An 18777-nucleotide genomic window follows, 5' to 3' on the forward strand; every position below is an offset into this window, starting at 1 on the left:
AGACCTTGCTCGGTTCCCAGCTGTGCGTCCGTGCCTGTGTGATCATCATCTCGTATGTGTGTTGGGTTTTCTCCACGGGCAGCGTGGGAAAGCCAGGGACGACGTTATGGAGCTGGAAGCCAAACAGCTGCAGCCAGCTGCTGACATCTGTGCACACACACACACACACACACACACACACACACACACATACACACACACGCACATTTAAATTTTCTACTGAACATAGAAATAAAACTCAAAAACAAAAGGGCAGGGCCAAGACATACGGCACCATAGATTAAAAAATAATAAAATAATCACCGTTAGTTATTTAGCTCATGACTAACATGGAAACCATGGTAACCAGCAGTGTAAACAAGAACAAGAACTAATGGGTGTTGTGAAACAACCCTCACCTGTGGTGAATTTGGTGACGTCCTGCACGTTGCCCAATGGGTTGTTCTTCTTGAATGTGTACAGGTTGAACGGCTTGGGATCTTCGCTCATCTCTGCCCACAGGTCGTGATTGGGTGTGGTCCATCTCCCAGCGACCGTGTCGTAGTCGCGGCGGCCGATGCGGACGAGCCGGGTAAGAGGGTCATAGAGCCCTCCGTGGAACCCAAGCGGCAGCGCGAAGGCAGGGTTCGAGTCACGGTAGACGTCCCCGTACGGCGTGTACCGGATCTCCTTGACCACAGTGCCTCGACTGCTGAAGATGGCGAGCGGCGTCCCAGCCACGTCACATGCCACGTAAAACTCCTCGCCACTGCTCATCTCCATGGCGATCAAATGACCCTGGAGGTCGTAGTAAAGCGATGTGATCTCGGAAGCACTGTGATCGTAAAGATGCGTGACGCGCGTTGGTTCCGTAAGATCGGCATAGAAAAACTGAATCCGTGCCCCGTCGCTTGTTTGGGTAAAAACCCGTCTGCCTAGTCCGTCGTATCGATAGGAGACACGACGGCCTGTTTGTCGATCTAGCGCCCCCTGCAGGTGACCGTTGGCGCTGTAACGGAACACGAGATTGCCACGTGAGGACAGAAATCCATCTTCGTCTACGCGGTACTGAACATCTCCGAGGCGTGTAATGCGATCTCTGAGATCATAGCGTATCGGTGTTAGCCGGCCGTTAACGTTGACATCGCCGTGGCTGAGTAGGTTGATATTTCCGTTCAGGTCATAACCGTAGCGCCACATGGGACGGTCGTCAATGGAAACCGACGCCAGCTGGCTGTCGGCGTCATACCTGTAAGCATGACGAGTGACATTAGTGTCGACGCCCACTCGGACGTCACACGCACTAACGCGCCCGGCTCCGTCATATTGAAGTGTCATCCAGAACGCTATGGACTTCAGGATCTCATACTGGACCTCCATAAGCTGCCCGTTAGGGTTGTAGATCTTGGTGTGTTTCATAGCGTGCGTGGTTATGACTTGGTTCAGGTCATAGCTGATCACGCTGAACTTGCCGAACTGCTCGATACGTCCCGAGACGTCCACATAGCGGTAGAGGTCAATGGGCAGCGGCGTCTCGTTAATCATGGCCTGCATGCTAGTGACGCGGAAGTTGTTGTAGCTGTAATCGAAGCGCGCGTTCACCAAACCCTCCTCACTGAAACGGTAGATCTGCCGTCCCACCAACGGACCTGCGAGGAAGCAAATACACAAGATAGGGTGTTTTTCTGTAAATCTGTGACAAAGGACCAGGTTCCTGTTGCTTCGCCTGATTCTGATGCTTTTATCTTGGACATCCTTTTTTGCTTTTTACATTACAAAGCAATAATAATAAGGAGAAGTGTCTTTTCTTTGCCTGTCTGACAGCAAGAGAGAATATTACTTTTTTAAAAATGCTAACGTGGCTAATAGGTAACAAAATCAGCAGGTAGGAACTCGCTGGCTAGCATGAATGATTTGGGGAATTATTCATACAAACAACTTGTTTACCTCAGCAAAGTAGAAATGTGTTATTTTTTGTTTTTTTTTAAACCAAGGGTCTTTTCTCTCTACGCTTACTTTCGAATGCAAACTCAAATTTGCATAAAAATTGAGAAAATGAAGAAATGATTAGCCACATTAGCAATTTTGCTGATTTATCAGCTGCCGCGTTGCCACTTGCTGATGATGCTAACGTCAGCATGGAGCCGCAGATCCGCAAGCAGATTCCCTGTTTTACGCACTAATGAAAAGTTATGTGGCTCTTAAATCAACACTCGTCTTGGAGACGCAGTAAATATGAAGCAACGTGCGGCATAAAGGAATATTATGCTCTCAAAATGCTAATGCGGCTAATAGAAACAAACGCTACTGGCCCCGACTACCGTGAGTGATTTGTGGAAATTTCTTAGAAGCGTCTTGTTCTCGGTCTCGCGCCACTGCTGACATATTACGGTCACTTTATGAGAATTTATATATATATATATATATATATATATATATATATATATATATATTTATTTATTTTTAAGAATGGCTAAAGAAGCGTCGTCAGGCGCTAGCAATAGTGACTGCTGGAATGTTGGCTGGGACATGCTCAATTTCATTATGTATACATTACGTATATAAATGTTAAGCAGCTAATGCAACTATTTTGTTGTTTTTAGACATTTACACCCCAGGTAATTAACTTTGAAAAGAGAATTTGTCGAAATGTTTGTCTATACACGCAACACTTCAATAGAATTACCCTGTAGCAGGCATGCTAGTCGTTTGTTTTGCTAGCTAGCTTGCTTTTATTAATATACTGTAGATCCAGCTGAATATTTTTTTTACATGAAATATAACATTTTTGGTTTGTATTTTACGCGGATGCAAAGTGAATTAGGTGTACCTGTTAGCAGTCATGATTGCACTAACTATGTGGACGTTCCGTCTTTAGCGCTCACCTGTCTGCCTGTATCGTATCGTACACACAAAGCCTTCCTGCATCAGGTGGATGGTCTTTAGCGCCCCCGAGGCCTCGTCATAGGTGAAGCTGACGACCGTGGAGTCGTAAAGGACTTCGCTAAGCCGCGCCGCTCGGCCGTACCTGTACACCACACGCCGGCCCGAACCCAGATACAGCATCTGGAGGAGGCGTCCGTCGTGAGCGTGGTCCTGAACCACAGAGTGGGCAGGGCCATCAGGGGGCGTGTAGGTATTACGGTAGTAGCCGATGGAGAGCGCGGTCTGCAGGCCGTGTTTCACCATGCTGGGCAGAGTGACGGACAGCAGGTGGTCCATCTGATCAAACTCGAACGTGTAGCGACGCTGACTCTGAAGCAACAGCTGGATCGACTGAAAGTGAGATAGATAATAAATTATTATATAAAAATTTAAAAATAATTTAAACTTTTAAACTTTTAAAAACTAGCTATGGTTAGAAGCTAGCTATAGTGCTCATCCTGTACAGGATTGCGGAAGCCCTGGAGCCTTGAACTCGATGAAGATACACCCTGGACCATCAAATGGAGGACACAAGCACACTATTACACACTGATTAGTCTAATCTGCCTGTTTTTGGATAGTGGGAGGAAACCAGAGCTCCCTAAGGAAACCCATTAAGCATGGGGGGGGACATTTAAACTCAGATGCACAAGACAATATATATATAAGACAATACAATATATAAGACAATCATTACTGAGTATTTACGAGGTGGTTACCTACAGTAGCTAAAGTTTAATAAACGATTGCAGGTGTATTAAACAGGATATAAACAGGGGAAACCTAAAAACACCTACCTTGTCCATAAAGGTGTAGCTCCAGGTGTTGCCGTTGGCCCAGGTGCGGCTGACGAGCCTGCCGTTGTCGTAGTCCCTGCGCTCACTCCAGTTCCCCCTCTGGATGACGGAGACCAGGCCCGAGCTGGTGTAGCTCACTTTTACCTCGCTGTACTTGCTGGGAGTCCAGAGCACCGGAAGGCCGTGCTCGTCGTACTGAACGCGCAGCGTGAACTTGCGGTGATCATCGTAAATCTTCCCCACGCGAGTCGCCTGGTTGTAGTCTATAGAGAGCACGTTCCTGTTGTGAGCCTGAGAGAGACAAGAGACCGGGACCAATTTATACATCTGTCCAGGATCCTTCTCAAGGCAAAACACATCACCTGTCACAATCGGGGGGGTCGGTTCAGCGATGGAGACATGCATCTCAAAAAATTATCTTTATTAACATTCACAGATCCTTTACACAGACTGTACCGTTCCTGATTTATTTCACACCCAGCTCAATACAGTCAGGAAGTCCAGAGCAGGTCTGCTGTTTCAATGTGGCTCAGGATTTACAAAAATATATATTTACCAAAAAATTTCTAAAATCAGAATGCTAGTTTTAAACTCGCTGAAGACACGAGGAACAAACCTTTACAATTCGCTCGAATAAAAAAACAAACAAACATCAGATCAGGGTTTGGGATACAAATATCACAAGATTAAATTCATAAATGTTTAAGAAACACAGACAGACAAAAACCCGTGAGTATTCACAAAATCGTTTAGACGATTTACTCTAAGCTTGTCGATACGTCAGTTCCCGCGTTATTCAGGTTAGAGCGTGTTACCCGCAGCCTGCGCTCGTACGCGCTGTAGTTTCCTCGGCTCTGCTCTCGTCTCTGCCTCCACTCGATCAGACTTGAGCTCTGTTCCCCCGGCAGCGTGATGTTGCACCTGCCCACCGTAGGGTGAATCGCCCCTGGCAACAGCCCTGGCAACGGCCCCGCCCCCATGTTGGGCTCCGTTCTCAGGGTGACGTCCATTCCGCTGGAGTATGTCGCCGACAGAGAGCCGTCTCCGCTCACACGGTACACACTCGTCGCGTGACCTACGCAGTGACAAACAGCAGAAAACTAGCTTTTCAATCTGTGGTGCATCATGGGAAAATATCTGCTAGTCGATGACCTATTACACACACACACACCTTGTCGCAGAGTGTACGCCATACTGTCCTCAGAGTGGTTAGTAATAGTCACAAAGTGCCCTTGGTCTGAAGTGCACTCCACCCTGACTGACCTCTCCATGGTGCCGTGGTAACCGCTGACCTCTCCTGTCGGCAAGGTCACATTAATCAGGTGACCGTCGATGTCGTACCTGCGTGGAGAGACGAAGCATGTTGGGTTTTCCGCTGCGCCATTAATGGCAGTTTATCTTAATGGCGAGTGTTTACTCGCCCGAAGTGCCGCCATACATCATCAGAGTAAATTAAAATCAAGGAGCTTTTTTCCATTTTTAATCGACCTCACAATATTGAACGATTTGCCACACAGCGCGTGCTACGTGATGAAACAAAACAACACAAAAAAAATCTGCCCCCCGAAAGCATTTGAATTCACATTACCGCCGAACAGACACACCCACTAAATGACACGCCCACTGCTTGTTTAGTTTCTTTTAATAGAAACGGTCCACGCCTTAAACCGTGTGTGTGTGTGTGTGTGTGTTCTATTTATCACAAGTAGAGGGCAGTGTGGCTTTACAGCTCACAGAGAGAACACCATAATCAAATAATCCCTGAATGCAACACCGGCTTGTGTTCAGAGAAAAAGAGAGAGAGAGAGTGAATGGTGTACGAAAGGTCACTGAGCCAATCAAAAGAGAGAGAGAGAGAGAGAGAGAGAGCTCCTGACATTTTCACACTGGATTCAGGAGCAGAACTCGCCTCGGCCATGAAAACGCACACGCAAACACTTTATCTCTCTCTCTCTCGCTGTCTCAGACACACACTCACACACACACAGTGTGTTTCCAGCGGTCAAAGTAAACCTTAGCTGATAAACACTTGCTGTGACTCGATTCATTCACACACAAAGAGCTGAGAGGAAAAAATGAGAGAGAGAGATAGAGGTGTGTGTGTGTGGGGGTGGACGATGGATGGACAAACAGAGACAAATAGACAGACAGACAGATAGACAGGTCCCGTACTCGTAGACGGTGGTCCAGGCATTTTCGTCGCTCTTGGTTGCCAGAAGTCCCGTGTTGCCGTGGTAACTGAGCAGAGCCAGCTCATGTGCCAGGGCGGAGACTCTACGCAGGGTTCCCACACTGCTAATGGTCAGCCAGTAGACCCGCCCACCCGGAACAACCAACCAGAGCGGCGCGCCGTTGGAGTCCCGCCTCACGGTGACCACGCCGCCTTCTGGGGCGGCGGCTGTCACGGAGTTGAGAAGCCCCGCCCCCGTGTAGGTGAAGTTGTACAGAAAGTGGCCAGTGACGAGAGAGCGCGTGTGCAGGTGCGACCCGTTGGCTGCAAAAACGTAGAGCTCCTGCTGAGAAACGGAGGGAATCTCGAACAGGAGAGCGGAGGAAGACAAGGAGGTTGAGGAGGAGGGGCGAGGGCGGGACGGCGTGATCGCGCGGATACGGAGGTTACCCGTGTCGGCCACAAACAGCGTGCCATTAGGAGACACAGCTAGAGATGACGGGGACTTCAACCTGGCTTCACGAGCGTAACCGCCATCGCCTACAGGGCGAGCGGGAGAGAGAGAAACGATTCTGGGTTACATAAATAAGTACACCAGCCCTATAGGTACAGCATTGACTGGAGTCCCCACACCTGCCACAGGGGCGTGACACTCACCTGAGAAACACTCGCAGTCAGGATCGATCTTGCAGTCGCACTCGCTGATTGTCCCGGCAATGACCGAGATCTCGCCGTTACTGTTCACTTCCTGGATACGATTGAGCTTCCTGTCGTCCGTCTGGGCGATGTACAGCACCCCCTGATGGCTCACGGCGATGGCTTTAGTGCCTTGCAGGGCAACACGTAGGGCTGATCTGATTGGGTCTGAGCCAGCTGGAGTTGGGCAGTGGTCTGGTCTCCCAGCAACCATTCTGACAAGCCCCGCCTCTGTCATCTGCAGGACCACGTTGTTGTCCAGGACATAAAGAGAGTTGTCCAGAGGATTCACAGCCAGGTCTGTGGGCCACTCGAGACGCACCTGAGGACACACACACGTGCACACACAAACTTAACTGTGCCCTATAGGTCATAGACTAACAACAGGTGCTATACAGGCTCACCAAACAACTCACCAAACATGCCCGGCTGGGAAAGGAAAAACAAAAACAAAACATTAAACATACCTTACAAGCATTGATCCATAAATCTGCCCTCCAGGCATAAAGACAAATTACAGCTGCTTTACAGTCTTAAAACTATCTACACATGTCCGTTCAGCCATAATGCACTCTACACCCGCCCTGCAGGCATAAACCTAATTACATGTCCTAGAGAAATAAACCTGCTATACAGTCCCAAAACTATCTACAAAACATCAATTTACCCTGCAGGCATTAAACTACTGTAGCTGTACTGTAACCTGCCCTACAGGCATTTAAGTAGCTAAACCTGCCCTACATATATTAAACTAGCCAATCCTGCCTTACAGATTTTAAACTAGATAAATTTACCTTACAGTTATTAACCTGCTCTTTAGGCATTAAACTAGCTAAACGTGCCCTACATATCTCAAACCTGCTAAACCTACCCTACTGCTATGAAATTAGCTAACCCTGCCATACAGCCATTAAACTAGATAAACCTTTCCTACATACAATAACTTGCTAAACCTGAACTACTGGCATTCAACTAGCTAAACTAGCTAAACAGGCATTACAAATTTGCCCTACAGATATTAACGTAGCTAAACCTGCCCGTCAACCATTAAACTAGCTAAACGTGTACTACAGATATTAAACTAACCAAACCTGCCCTATAGGCATCCAATCATCTTGAAACCTCTGTAGTCCACCTAGGGACGTTGGAGTCCAATGGTGACCACTGCATTTATTCCCATTTTGTACAACCAAGGTAGAACCTCCGGTCAACATTCACACACTATGAATAATTTGGAAACACCAACTAGCCTAATCTGTATGTCTTCGGCCTGTGGGAGGAAACCCAGAGAAAACCCACTAAGCACAGGGAGAACACGCAAACTTCATTTACACAGGCAATGGAATCGAACCCAGGACCTGAAGGTGCAAGACGACAGTACTAACCACTAAGCCACCGTGACTCCACCCCACAGACACAAGACCAGCTAAACCTGGCCTACAGGTATGAAGCTAGCTAAAACATTCCCTGCAGAGACTAAAGTAAATAAATCTGCCCTGCAGAGATTAAACCGGCTAAACCTGCCTTACAGGCATTAAACTAGCGAAAAACTGCCCTACGGAGATTAAACTACAACTGCCTTATAGTCACAGAATGAGGCTGAGTGATGGAACAGTGTGCAGAAATGATTTATGAAGCTTGAAATCACATGTGGTCCATTTAAAAATGACTCAATTACACACACACACACACACACACACACATGTACGGAAAATTCACACAGCGTGAAAAATGATGCTTTTAGGACAAGTAGATATCTGTGTGTGTGTGTGTGTGTGTGTGTGGTGCCCTCAGAGCAGGACAGCATTTAGAATGAAGTGCTCACTAACTCAGTCATGCTGGAGATTATGCAAATGAGCCCTCTCTGTCAGCCAATGGCCTGCGGCGCCTCGTCTCCCGGGCCTCTCGCCTCACTGTGTGATTCTCACTCACACACTCACTGCGCCGCGTGAACTGTGGACACTCAGTGTGTGTGTGTGTGTGTGTGTGTGGGTGTGTGTGTGTGTGAGAGAGAGAGAGGATGAGGGAGAGACAGACATTAAGAGTACGACAGTGTGTGTGTGTGTGTGTGTGTGTGTGTGTGTGTGTGTGTGTGTGTGAAAGACTAAAAGTGAGAGTTTTGGAGTAAGAATTTGCTGCAGGCTAAAAGCTGAAACATGGAAAATCAGCAATTTGTAAACTGTGTCTGTGTGTGTGTATGTTTGTGTGCAAATTTATGTACTCTAGTGTGTGTGTGTGTGTCCAACTCACCTGACTGGCGTCCATGTACGAGTCACAGCTGATTGGCTGAGAGGAGGTGACAGAGTTTAACCCCATCACCGTGGTAACGACGCCGCTCTCCAGTTTGCGCACTGCCGTCCCGTCCACGAAGAACACAGAGCCGCGCTTATCCACTGCGATACCTGTCTCACACACACACACACACACACACACACACACACACACACACACACACACACACACCAGGACAACACAAACACCTCGTGACATCACCTCCTTACAAAAACTGTGGATCTGTATCGCTGTAGCTCCAATTATTAGATCAGGATTCCTCCAGTGTGTGTGTGTGTGTGTGTGTGTGTGTAAGAATATTTTTCAGATTTCCTCCAAACCAACAAAAGAGCTCCAGAGTTTTTTTTGACACCTGAGCTCTCTAAGCAGCCGTGTGTGTGTGTGTGTGTGTGTGTGTGTGTGTGTGTGTGTGAACACAGACAGTAAATAATCTTTATTGCAGCACTCAGTAAATAATCCGGACTGCTATTGAGTGTTGAGGTAAGTGGTTTAACACCCAGTGTGTGTGTGTGTGTGCGCGCGTGTGTGTGTGTGTAAGAGTGTGTGTGGACATTGGTTGTGTCTCCTGCAGTCAGATAATGCATTCTATATTTATACATTTATATATATATATTTACTTTTTCTATGGGGAAAAATCGAACCTGTCATGTATTCAGATCACTGCGAGAAATGTTTTCACCTTCACACACACACACACACACACACACACACACACACACACACACACACACTCACACACACACACACCATGCTAGATAACCACCATCGAATGTCTGATCAACTTTAATTGGTACAAGTGTTTTGCCCTTCATGAGTCCGAAAACACGAGTCTCTCACTCTGTCTCTCTCTCCCTGTCTCTCTCCTTCCGTCTCTCCTTCTCTTCATTGTTCTGGGCCGTGTGAAGGACAGGAGAGGGGTGTTACATCTGTTCTTCAGCACAAATAATTAAGGTCGTTAGTCTCATTAAGTCAGTGATATTCCACCTAATTAGCACTAATAACATGATACGTGTAAACAAGCTTATCGACTGTGTGTGTGTGTGTGTGTCTGTGTGTGTGTGGAGTTAATATGAAAGTGTGGAAAAAAACGCAGAGAAGGATGTCTAGAAACACACACACACACACATAATGTTTCGGTTTCAACAGTAACATTTCCGTTCGTTTGTCTGAGGATGAACTCTGAGCGAGGTCGTGAGTCTAGACGAGGTCTGGGTTACAGAGGGAACCTGACTGACCCAGAAACCGAGAGAGAGACTTTAAAGAGTTTTAAAAGTGACTCGACTCGTGTGAAAGCTAAAATGTGAGGACAAGGAGGACACGGCGTACAGCTAAGCATGTCCTCGCAAGGTAAAGTGTGTAACTGTGTATGTTATTATTATTACCATCACCATCACACTCCTCAGATCAACACTATAGAGTTTTATACATGAGGTCACATCCTGCGTCCCCCAGAGTCTCCATGTGTTTATTATTAATCGATATTAATAACAGACAGAGAGACAGAAAGTTAGAGATACAAAGAAATAGGTGGACAAAAACAAAGAGATAGACAGAGAGAGCAAGACAAAACAAACAGACAGAGAGACAGACAGACAACGGTTTGGACAGAGAGATAGACAGACAGAGAGACAGACAGACAGAGACAGATAGAAAGAGAAACAGACAAACAGCTTTAGCGCACTATAATTATTATTAAATCATTACAGAATATTAATTTAATTTACTTTCTGAAATCCATCGATGTGAAAATATCCTGAGATTTTAAATCTGTAAATGTGTTTCTATACGGGTTTATTGACGTCCAGCTCGAACTGTGACTTTATAACATTGGACATAGTGAAAAGGATCTAGATCTAGAAATAAGTTTAATAATCTCACTAAGTTACATTATTTAATTTATTATTCAATTATTCAGTGTAGTTAGTTATTACAATCTTTACTAAAACAAGTTAGTTATCATTTTATTTAATTTAACCAGCTATTAGTTGTACATAAACAACAGTTATTTCATCTAGCCAAGTCGTTTTTTTTTTTTTTATTTATTTTTTTTACAATTATTCATTCATTAGTTTTTACATATTTATTCCTTTAAATATTTAATTGATTATATTGTTTGGTAGTTACTATCCAGGCCATTTTTGTTACATTATTTACCTCCTCAGTTTACTGCTTATCTATTGTAATAATATATAATAATTATACACAATTTACTTAATGTAGTCATTTTTACTCCGGTAGTTTAAGTTACTTTAATTGGGTAGTTAGTGTTTAACTCTGGTAGTTTGTTTTTAACTCGGATAGTTTGTGGTTTAACTCATGTAGTTAGTGTTTTAAATCGGGTAATGAGGATTAAACTCTGATATTTGACTAGTGACTTGACTAGTGATTTGACTTGGGTAGTTAGTGCTTAACTCAGGTGGTTTATTGTTTAACCTGGGTAGTTGGTCTGTTAACTTGGGTAGTTAGTTTTTTTTAAACTTGCAGTTAGTGTTTTAGCTTGGGTTGTTAAAGTTTAACTCTGGTAGTTAGTGTTTTTAGCTCCTATTAATGTGATTATACTGTATATTATTTAATTTCCTGTGATGAACTGATTACTCGATTAAACAGATTACAGTTGTTACTGTTACTCAGTAGCTCTTATTTATCAGCTTTTAAATTCATCCTGAGGTTGTTTTGTGCATGTGGTAACTAACAAGCATGATAATAAAGATAAAAACTTCATTATAGATAGGTCTTCTTTATGAACTTTTTAGATGAAACAAAATCTAATAACAAGGAACAGCAAAATAGCAGCAATTAAATCTAACTATTAATTAAAGCTTACAGATGGCGGAGGGTAATTATGGAAGTTAAGTTGCAATGAAAACTGTGATTAAAACTGAGGTTAAGTCTGCGGTGAAGGGCGTGGTCAAGTGGCAGAGACGGGGTCAAACAAAGTGTATGTGTGTAATTGTGTGTGATAGAGAGAATTTTACTTAAAAGTAATTTTCCACGTTCTCCTCAGGTGTGAATCCTTTCCCCCTTTGACTTTCGCGTCCTTCACATAACGGCTCTTGGCCACACCCCTTCCAGCACAAAGTCTTTCCTGAGTTAAGAGTGACATTTTCATGCACATGAAATTGTTGCCTGTGAAGACGTCTGTCATCCGGCTGTTCCTCCCTTCACTCCAGGATGTCTGACACACACACGTCAACAACTCACCAAGATCACAGGCTGCACCAGAACAAACGCCATGACGTCATCAACCAACTGACAGGTACATTTGTGCCAACTTTAATTTTAATATTTATGTTTGATTTTAGCGACAACATTCATTAATTGTTGCACCTTTATTAACTAACTAATAAAAAAAGATTAATGAATAAATGAATTTTTGCAATAACTAAAAAACAATCTGTCTGTTTGTTAATCCGTCTATTTACTGTATTTATTTAATGTCCATTAATTTGATCATCTGTTCATCTGTTTATCTCCCTCTATTGATCCCTCTATTAATCTGTGTATTGATTTATCTGTTTGTTTGTATGGCTTTTAAACTAATGCATAATCTTTTTATTTTTTTGTCGGTCAACCTAACTATCAATGTCTTTTTTTTTTTATCAGTCTGTAAATGTACCACCTTGTGGTGTCTGTTAATCTATCTAACTGTATCTCTGTCTGTTTGCTGATTCTGTTAATGTCAGTTAATCTGTCTGTTATTTTGTAAATCTGGCTGTATGTTACTGTAACATCTGACTACAAATTTGCATTAAACTTTTTTTTGTCTATTTTTTTACTTGTCAATCTGTTTGTTCATTTTTCTTTTTTAACCTGACTGTTAATCTGTCTGTTAATTTATCTAACTGTAAACATGTCTATTTATCGGTTTATTAATCGATTTATTAATTTGTTGATTTGTTTGCTTTATCTTAAATGTTCAATGTTTAATTTTTTCCCCTTAAGGTTTCGTTTTAGCTACAAAATATCCGTTACTTTGTAACCTCCTTCACGATGTAGCAGAGCAGGGGAGAGTGACGTCACGGTGAGAATAATGTCACATATATGCAAACTCGGTGCAAAACCAACTGTCACAAAAATAAACACAGATTGTGTGTGTGTGTGTGTGTGTGTGCGTAAGACGTGACCGCCAGTGCACTGGACTGTGTTTAAACACACCGTTACTGTACCTCAGTGCCCTACCCCGAGTGCCCTACCCAGGGCCCTTCTATTCCTTCTAGGGGCTATAGCATAATGCATTAGTGTGTACGTGTGTGAGTGTGTGTGTGTGTGTGTGTGCCTCTTTCTCTTTGTGTGTGGGTGATTTGATTCAGCATCGTTAATCTTAAGCCTCACCCAGAGCCTCGTTAGTCCAGGTGATTAATTAGGTAAGTGTGATCATTTATCTTCTAACACACATACACACACACACACACACAAACACGAATTGTGCTCTCTGGAGTCTGAAGGAGAGATCAGAATCGTGACGGCCTGTCAGCTGTCTGTCAGTATGATTGACGGGAATGCGAAACGTGATGAGGGGCGGAGCTTAATGATGCTTCATCTGATTTGGGAGAAAAGTGTCATCTTTCCATCACACGCCTCTCCCTCTCTTTCTGTGTCGAGCTCTCATTCTGTCTGTCTTTTCGTCTCTCTCTCTCTTCTCCACTTCCACACCTTATCTTTCTTTCCCTCTTTCTTTCACTCCTAGTATCCTTGACTTATTTTTAATGACTCTTTAATCTCTCTTCCGATAAATCTCCTGTTCATTCTCGCCTTCTTTGATTCCCGTCTCTGTTTTGTAATTTTCTCTTTAAACTCCCCTTTTATTTATTTATTTATTTATTTTTCCTTTATATTTTCTCTTTTATTTTCTTTGCCTAGCTTTTTTTCTTTAATCTCTCGTAATCTTTTTCCTTGTTTCTTCTCTTCTGCTTGTTACCTCTCTCTCTCTCTCGTGCTTTTCCTCTTACAGCATCGCTCATTTCTCTCTATCTTCCTCCATTTATCTGTCTCGTCCACCTCTCCTCCCTCTTTCTCGTTTTCCTTTTTTTCACTTTCACACTCAGGGTCTTCACTCTCACTCTCTCTTCTCCATACATCCATCACTGTCCTTTCTGAAACACAGATCAATCTATGTGTGTGTGTGTGTGAGTGTGTGTGTGTGTGTGTGTGTACCCCTTGGAGCAGTGAGTGAGGCGTATGTGGCCTTGCCCCCGTCTCCACACTCTTTCAGGTTGAAGTGAGTGCACTTCTCCCCGGTTCCTGCCACCACCTCGGCGTTGCGCCCTACGTCACGCACATCGCTCACGGAAATGAGACGCAGCACCTTCAGACCCACCGAATCCGACACGTAAAGCGAGTCGCTTACAGGATCCACCGCCAGGTAATACTGATGGACAGACCCTCCACTAAGAGAGAAAGAGAGATAGAGAGAGAGAGAGAGAGAGAGAATGTAGAAATAAGAGTACATTCTTTTTGTGTGTGTGTGTGTGTGTGTGTGTTCTGTAAGACGTACCTGTGCCGGATATCTCGATTCCTGCAAAAACAAAGAGAAAAACCTTAAATAAACAAACAAACAAATAAACAAATAAATAAGAACAGGTTCAAGCGAGTGCCGGAGTGAGGGAAATGGTTGCCACGGCGACCGACCTGAGCTCCAGCAGGTTGGCGCTGACTCCGTTCGGTAGGATCCTGCGGATGAAGTTGAAATCCCCGACGTAAATGCTCCCGTCCGGACCGCACGCTAAGGCTACGGGAGAGAACAGCTTCTGACTGGCCGCCGGGCCGTTACAGCTCGGGCAGGCGAGAGGACGGACCGCGCCCATCCCCATCACCGTGGCGATAAGCAGGGGCTGATGGGAAATGTACACGTTCTCCCCGTCGCCTTTGTAGAGGATTCCTGTAAAGAAGAAGACATGTTGTAATTAAAAAGGGAAGGATGTCTCATTATGTGTGTGTGTGTGTGTGTTTGTGTGTGTGTGTATTTGCACGTCTCACCGCTTTCCACGTGCAGTGTGTGATGTTTGTCGAGCGTCCAGCCGCCCAGCTGTGATGAGATCAGCTCGGCGCCCTGCATCTCCACCACACACTCCTCCCACAGGATGAAGTTCGGACACACCTCGTACTCGTAGCCTACAGAGACTACACACACACACACACACAGATGATGAAAGAGAAAGAGAGATACCACGTTAATTAAAATTTCCTGCTTATCACCACTTAGTCTACTGTGTATCTGTGCGTGTGTGTGTGTGCTTGTGTTGTGAGTAGAAGTCCAACTGTGAAAAGAGCTTAGTAATTACTCGGAGGTTAATCACATGCACACACACACACACACACACACACACACACACACAAAGATACTGACCGAAAGCGTGTGTGAGGCCGTTGACCAGCTGTCCGTACACGTCTGTCTTGTTCCAGCTGTAGACGTAGCTCAGATTCGGTTCAGCGGCGAACGACTTGGAGATCAGCGTCCCCTCCACACATACCGATACGTGGACCTTTAGCAGCCCCATGGGGATGATGGGCGGGGTCAGAAGCACGCGCAGGACAGACAGGTACCCCGGAGCACGAGATGACACGTAGCTCAACTTCACAAAACTTCCTGCCATCTCGATGTCCTCCTGAACCATCTAAAGGGACGGAGAAGAAACAGGAAGTGCACTCTCAGTCATCACCTGGATTACACTATTCTAATAACTCTGCATTCTAATTCGGTTGGAATGTCTTAATTAATCATTTTACTTAATTAATTAGTGCAGATGCAAACTGCCAAAACGCTTGATGATGTGTACAAGTCCCTGTCAATGAGCTGTTATTATAGAAACTATAAGGCTTTAGAAAGCATTCAAGTGGGCGTGGCACGACACCGGTGGTTTGGTACCTGTAGCTCAGGTATGACGGGTCCTCTTTCCTCACACTGTGCAGCAAACTGTGTGAGAGGAGCAGGAAGAACAACGGGACTTGGGCCAACCAGGTTCTTGTGTTCACATGTGGGGGGAGGAGCCTCAGACCGTGACATCGTTACTCTGTCGATGACAACAAAGCGGTTCCATGGCAACCAGAGGGAACGAGATTGAGGGAGAAAAGGCACTCGCTGGAAAAGCAGGGTCACGGATGTGCCCCCCACAGCCATTAGGTCGAAACTACAACAAAAGACACCAGACATTTGTTCTTTTGTAGATCTTATGCATTTTGAATGTGTGTGTGTGTGCGCACACTTGTTGATGTATGTGTTACCTTCCATCTTGCCGACTGAGTGTGAAACCATATTCAGGTTTCTGATGGAAAGTGATGTTCACACCAACCAGCGGAGTTCCATCAGTTGCAAACACACGACCTCTGATTACACACACGTGGCTGGAAGGAGACAGTTACCACAATCTGTTCAGAGTTACCCCAGAATTACCTCAGTGGGTATGTAAGTTACCTCAGAATTACTTTACTCAGAGTTACGTCCAGGATATCTCAGGTACTTCAGGTACCTCAGGGCTCATCCATAGTAACATCATACAGTAATTACTACAAACTGTACAGAAGCTTAGAGTTACCTAGAGTTACCTCAGATATCACAGAATTACCTTCAAAACGACATTGTCTACCTAGAGTTACCTCAGATATCACAGAATTACCTCAGAGCTACCTTAGAAATAACATTGTCTATCTATAGTTACCTCAGATATCACAGAATTACCTCAAAGTTACCTTCAAAAAGACATTGTCTACCTAGAGTTACCTCAGATATCACAGAATTACCTCAGAGTTACCTTAGAAATGACATTGTCTATCTATAGTTACCTCAGATATCACAGAATTACCTCAAAGTTACCTTCAAAATGACATTGTCTACCTAGAGTTACCTCAGATATCACAGAATTACCTCAGAGTTACTTCAAAATGACATTGTCTACCTAGAGTTACCTCAGATATCACAGAATTACCTCAGAGTTACCTTCAAAATGACAGTGTCTACCTAGAGTTAACTCAGATATCACAGAATTACCTTAAAGTTACCTTTAAAATGACATTGTCTACCTAGAGTTACCTCAGATATCACAGAATTACCTCAGAGTTACCTTCAAAATGACAGTGTCTACCTAGAGTTTCCTCAGATATCACAGAATTACCTTAAAGTTACCTTTAAAATGACATTGTCTACCTAGAGTTACCTCAGATATCACAGAATTACCTCAGAGTTACCTTCAAAATGACATTGTCTACCTAGAGTTACCTCAGATATCACAGAATTACCTTAAAGTTACCTTCAAAATGACATTGTCTACCTAGAGTTACCTCAGATATCACAGAATTACCTCAGAGTTACCTTCAAAATGACATTGTCTACCTAGAGTTACCTCAGATATCACAGAATTACCTCAGAGTTACCTTCAAAATGACATTGTCTACACAGAGTTACCTCAGATATCACAGAATTACCTCAGAGTTACTTTCAAAATGACAGTGTCTACCTAGAGTTAACTCCGATATCACAGAATTACCTTAAAGTTACCTTTAAAATGACATTGTCTACCTAGAGTTACCTCAGATGTGTAGATGTGATGTGCGTGGAGTTGTCCATATTGTCCATGGATGTATAAAGATTGATTGATTCACAGTTCTCAAAATCAATCAATCAATCTTTATACATCCATGGACAATATGGACAACTCCACGCACATCACATCTACACTACATGTTCACGTTTACATTCTGGACCATTACACAAAGTCACTTTAATAACCACTGCACAAAGTCACTTTTTCTATGCATACTTGCACAAAATTATATTTCTATGTATACAATATATTTCTATTTTCAGGTTCTATTTTTTCTAGTTAAATTTTTATTTAAATTTTTTATCATATTTCTTATATTGATATTTATTACTTATACGTTTTATTTCGCTTTTTAAGGTCACTGGCGGTCGTGTAAGCATTTCACTACATTTCGTACTGTGTATGACTGTGTATGTGACAAATAAAATTTGAATTTGAATTTGAATTTGAGATATCACAGAATTACCTCAGAGTTACCTTCAAAATGACATTGTATACCTAGAGTTACCTCAGATATCACAGAATTACCTTAGAGTTACCTTCAAAATGACATTGTCTACCTAGAGTTACCTCAAATATCACAGAATTACCTCAGAGTTACCTTAGAAATGACATTGTCTATCTACAGTATAGTTACCTCAGATATCACAGAATTACCTTAAAGTTACCTTTAAAATGACATTGTCTACCTAGAGTTACCTCAGATATCACAGAATTACCTCAGAGTTACCTTCAAAATGACAGTGTCTACCTAGAGTTGCCTCAGATATCACAGAATTACCTTACAGTTACCTTTAAAATGACATTGTCTACCTAGAGTTACCTCAGATATCACAGAATTACCTCAGAGTTACCTTCAAAATGGCATTGTCTACCTAAAGTTACCTCAGATATCACAGAATTACCTCAAAGTTACCTTCAAAATGACATTGTCTACCTAGAGTTACCTCAGATATCACAGAATTACCTTAGAGTTACCTTTAAAATGACATTGTCTACCTAGAGTTACCTCAGATATCACAGAATTACTTTAGAGTTACCTTCAAAATGACATTGTCTACCTAGAGTTACCTCAGATATCACAGAATTACCTCAGAGTTACCTTCAAAATGACAGTGTCTACCTAGAGTTACCTCAGATATCACAGAATTACCTCAGAGTTACCTTCAAAATGACATTGTCTACCTAGAGTTACCTCAGATATCACAGAATTACCTCAGAATTACCTTAAAAATGACATTGTCTATCTATAGTTACCTCCGATATCACAGAATTACCTCTGTTACCACAGAATTACCTCAAAGTTACCTTCAAAATGACATTGTCTACCTAGAGTTACCTCAGATATCACAGAATTACCTCAGAGTTACTTCAAAATGAC

At 43.5% G+C, this 18777-nt stretch overlaps 1 protein-coding gene across 4 annotated transcripts in view; it reads right to left on the reverse strand.

Annotated features, from left to right (window-relative positions):
• tenm1 (teneurin transmembrane protein 1) overlaps positions 1-18777 on the reverse strand; it is a 141803-nt gene that overhangs the window by 4893 nt on the left and 118133 nt on the right. For all 4 annotated transcript variants that reach the window (XM_053485855.1, XM_053485853.1, XM_053485851.1 and 1 more), the window contains 16 exons: positions 16081-16200; positions 15725-15986; positions 15206-15473; positions 14836-14979; positions 14488-14737; positions 14354-14374; positions 14014-14246; positions 8818-8969; positions 6529-6889; positions 5874-6411; positions 4873-5042; positions 4517-4776; positions 3702-3992; positions 2865-3255; positions 399-1628; positions 5-147 (listed from right to left, as the gene is read on the reverse strand). In XM_053485855.1, the coding sequence (XP_053341830.1) occupies positions 5-147; positions 399-1628; positions 2865-3255; positions 3702-3992; positions 4517-4776; positions 4873-5042; positions 5874-6411; positions 6529-6889; positions 8818-8969; positions 14014-14246; positions 14354-14374; positions 14488-14737; positions 14836-14979; positions 15206-15473; positions 15725-15986; positions 16081-16200 (4834 nt within the window). The remainder of the gene's footprint in view (positions 1-4; positions 148-398; positions 1629-2864; positions 3256-3701; positions 3993-4516; positions 4777-4872; positions 5043-5873; positions 6412-6528; positions 6890-8817; positions 8970-14013; positions 14247-14353; positions 14375-14487; positions 14738-14835; positions 14980-15205; positions 15474-15724; positions 15987-16080; positions 16201-18777) is intronic.

Source organism: Clarias gariepinus, chromosome 24 (assembly GCF_024256425.1).
Source record: "Clarias gariepinus isolate MV-2021 ecotype Netherlands chromosome 24, CGAR_prim_01v2, whole genome shotgun sequence".
NCBI classification, from domain to species: Eukaryota; Metazoa; Chordata; class Actinopteri; order Siluriformes; family Clariidae; genus Clarias; species Clarias gariepinus.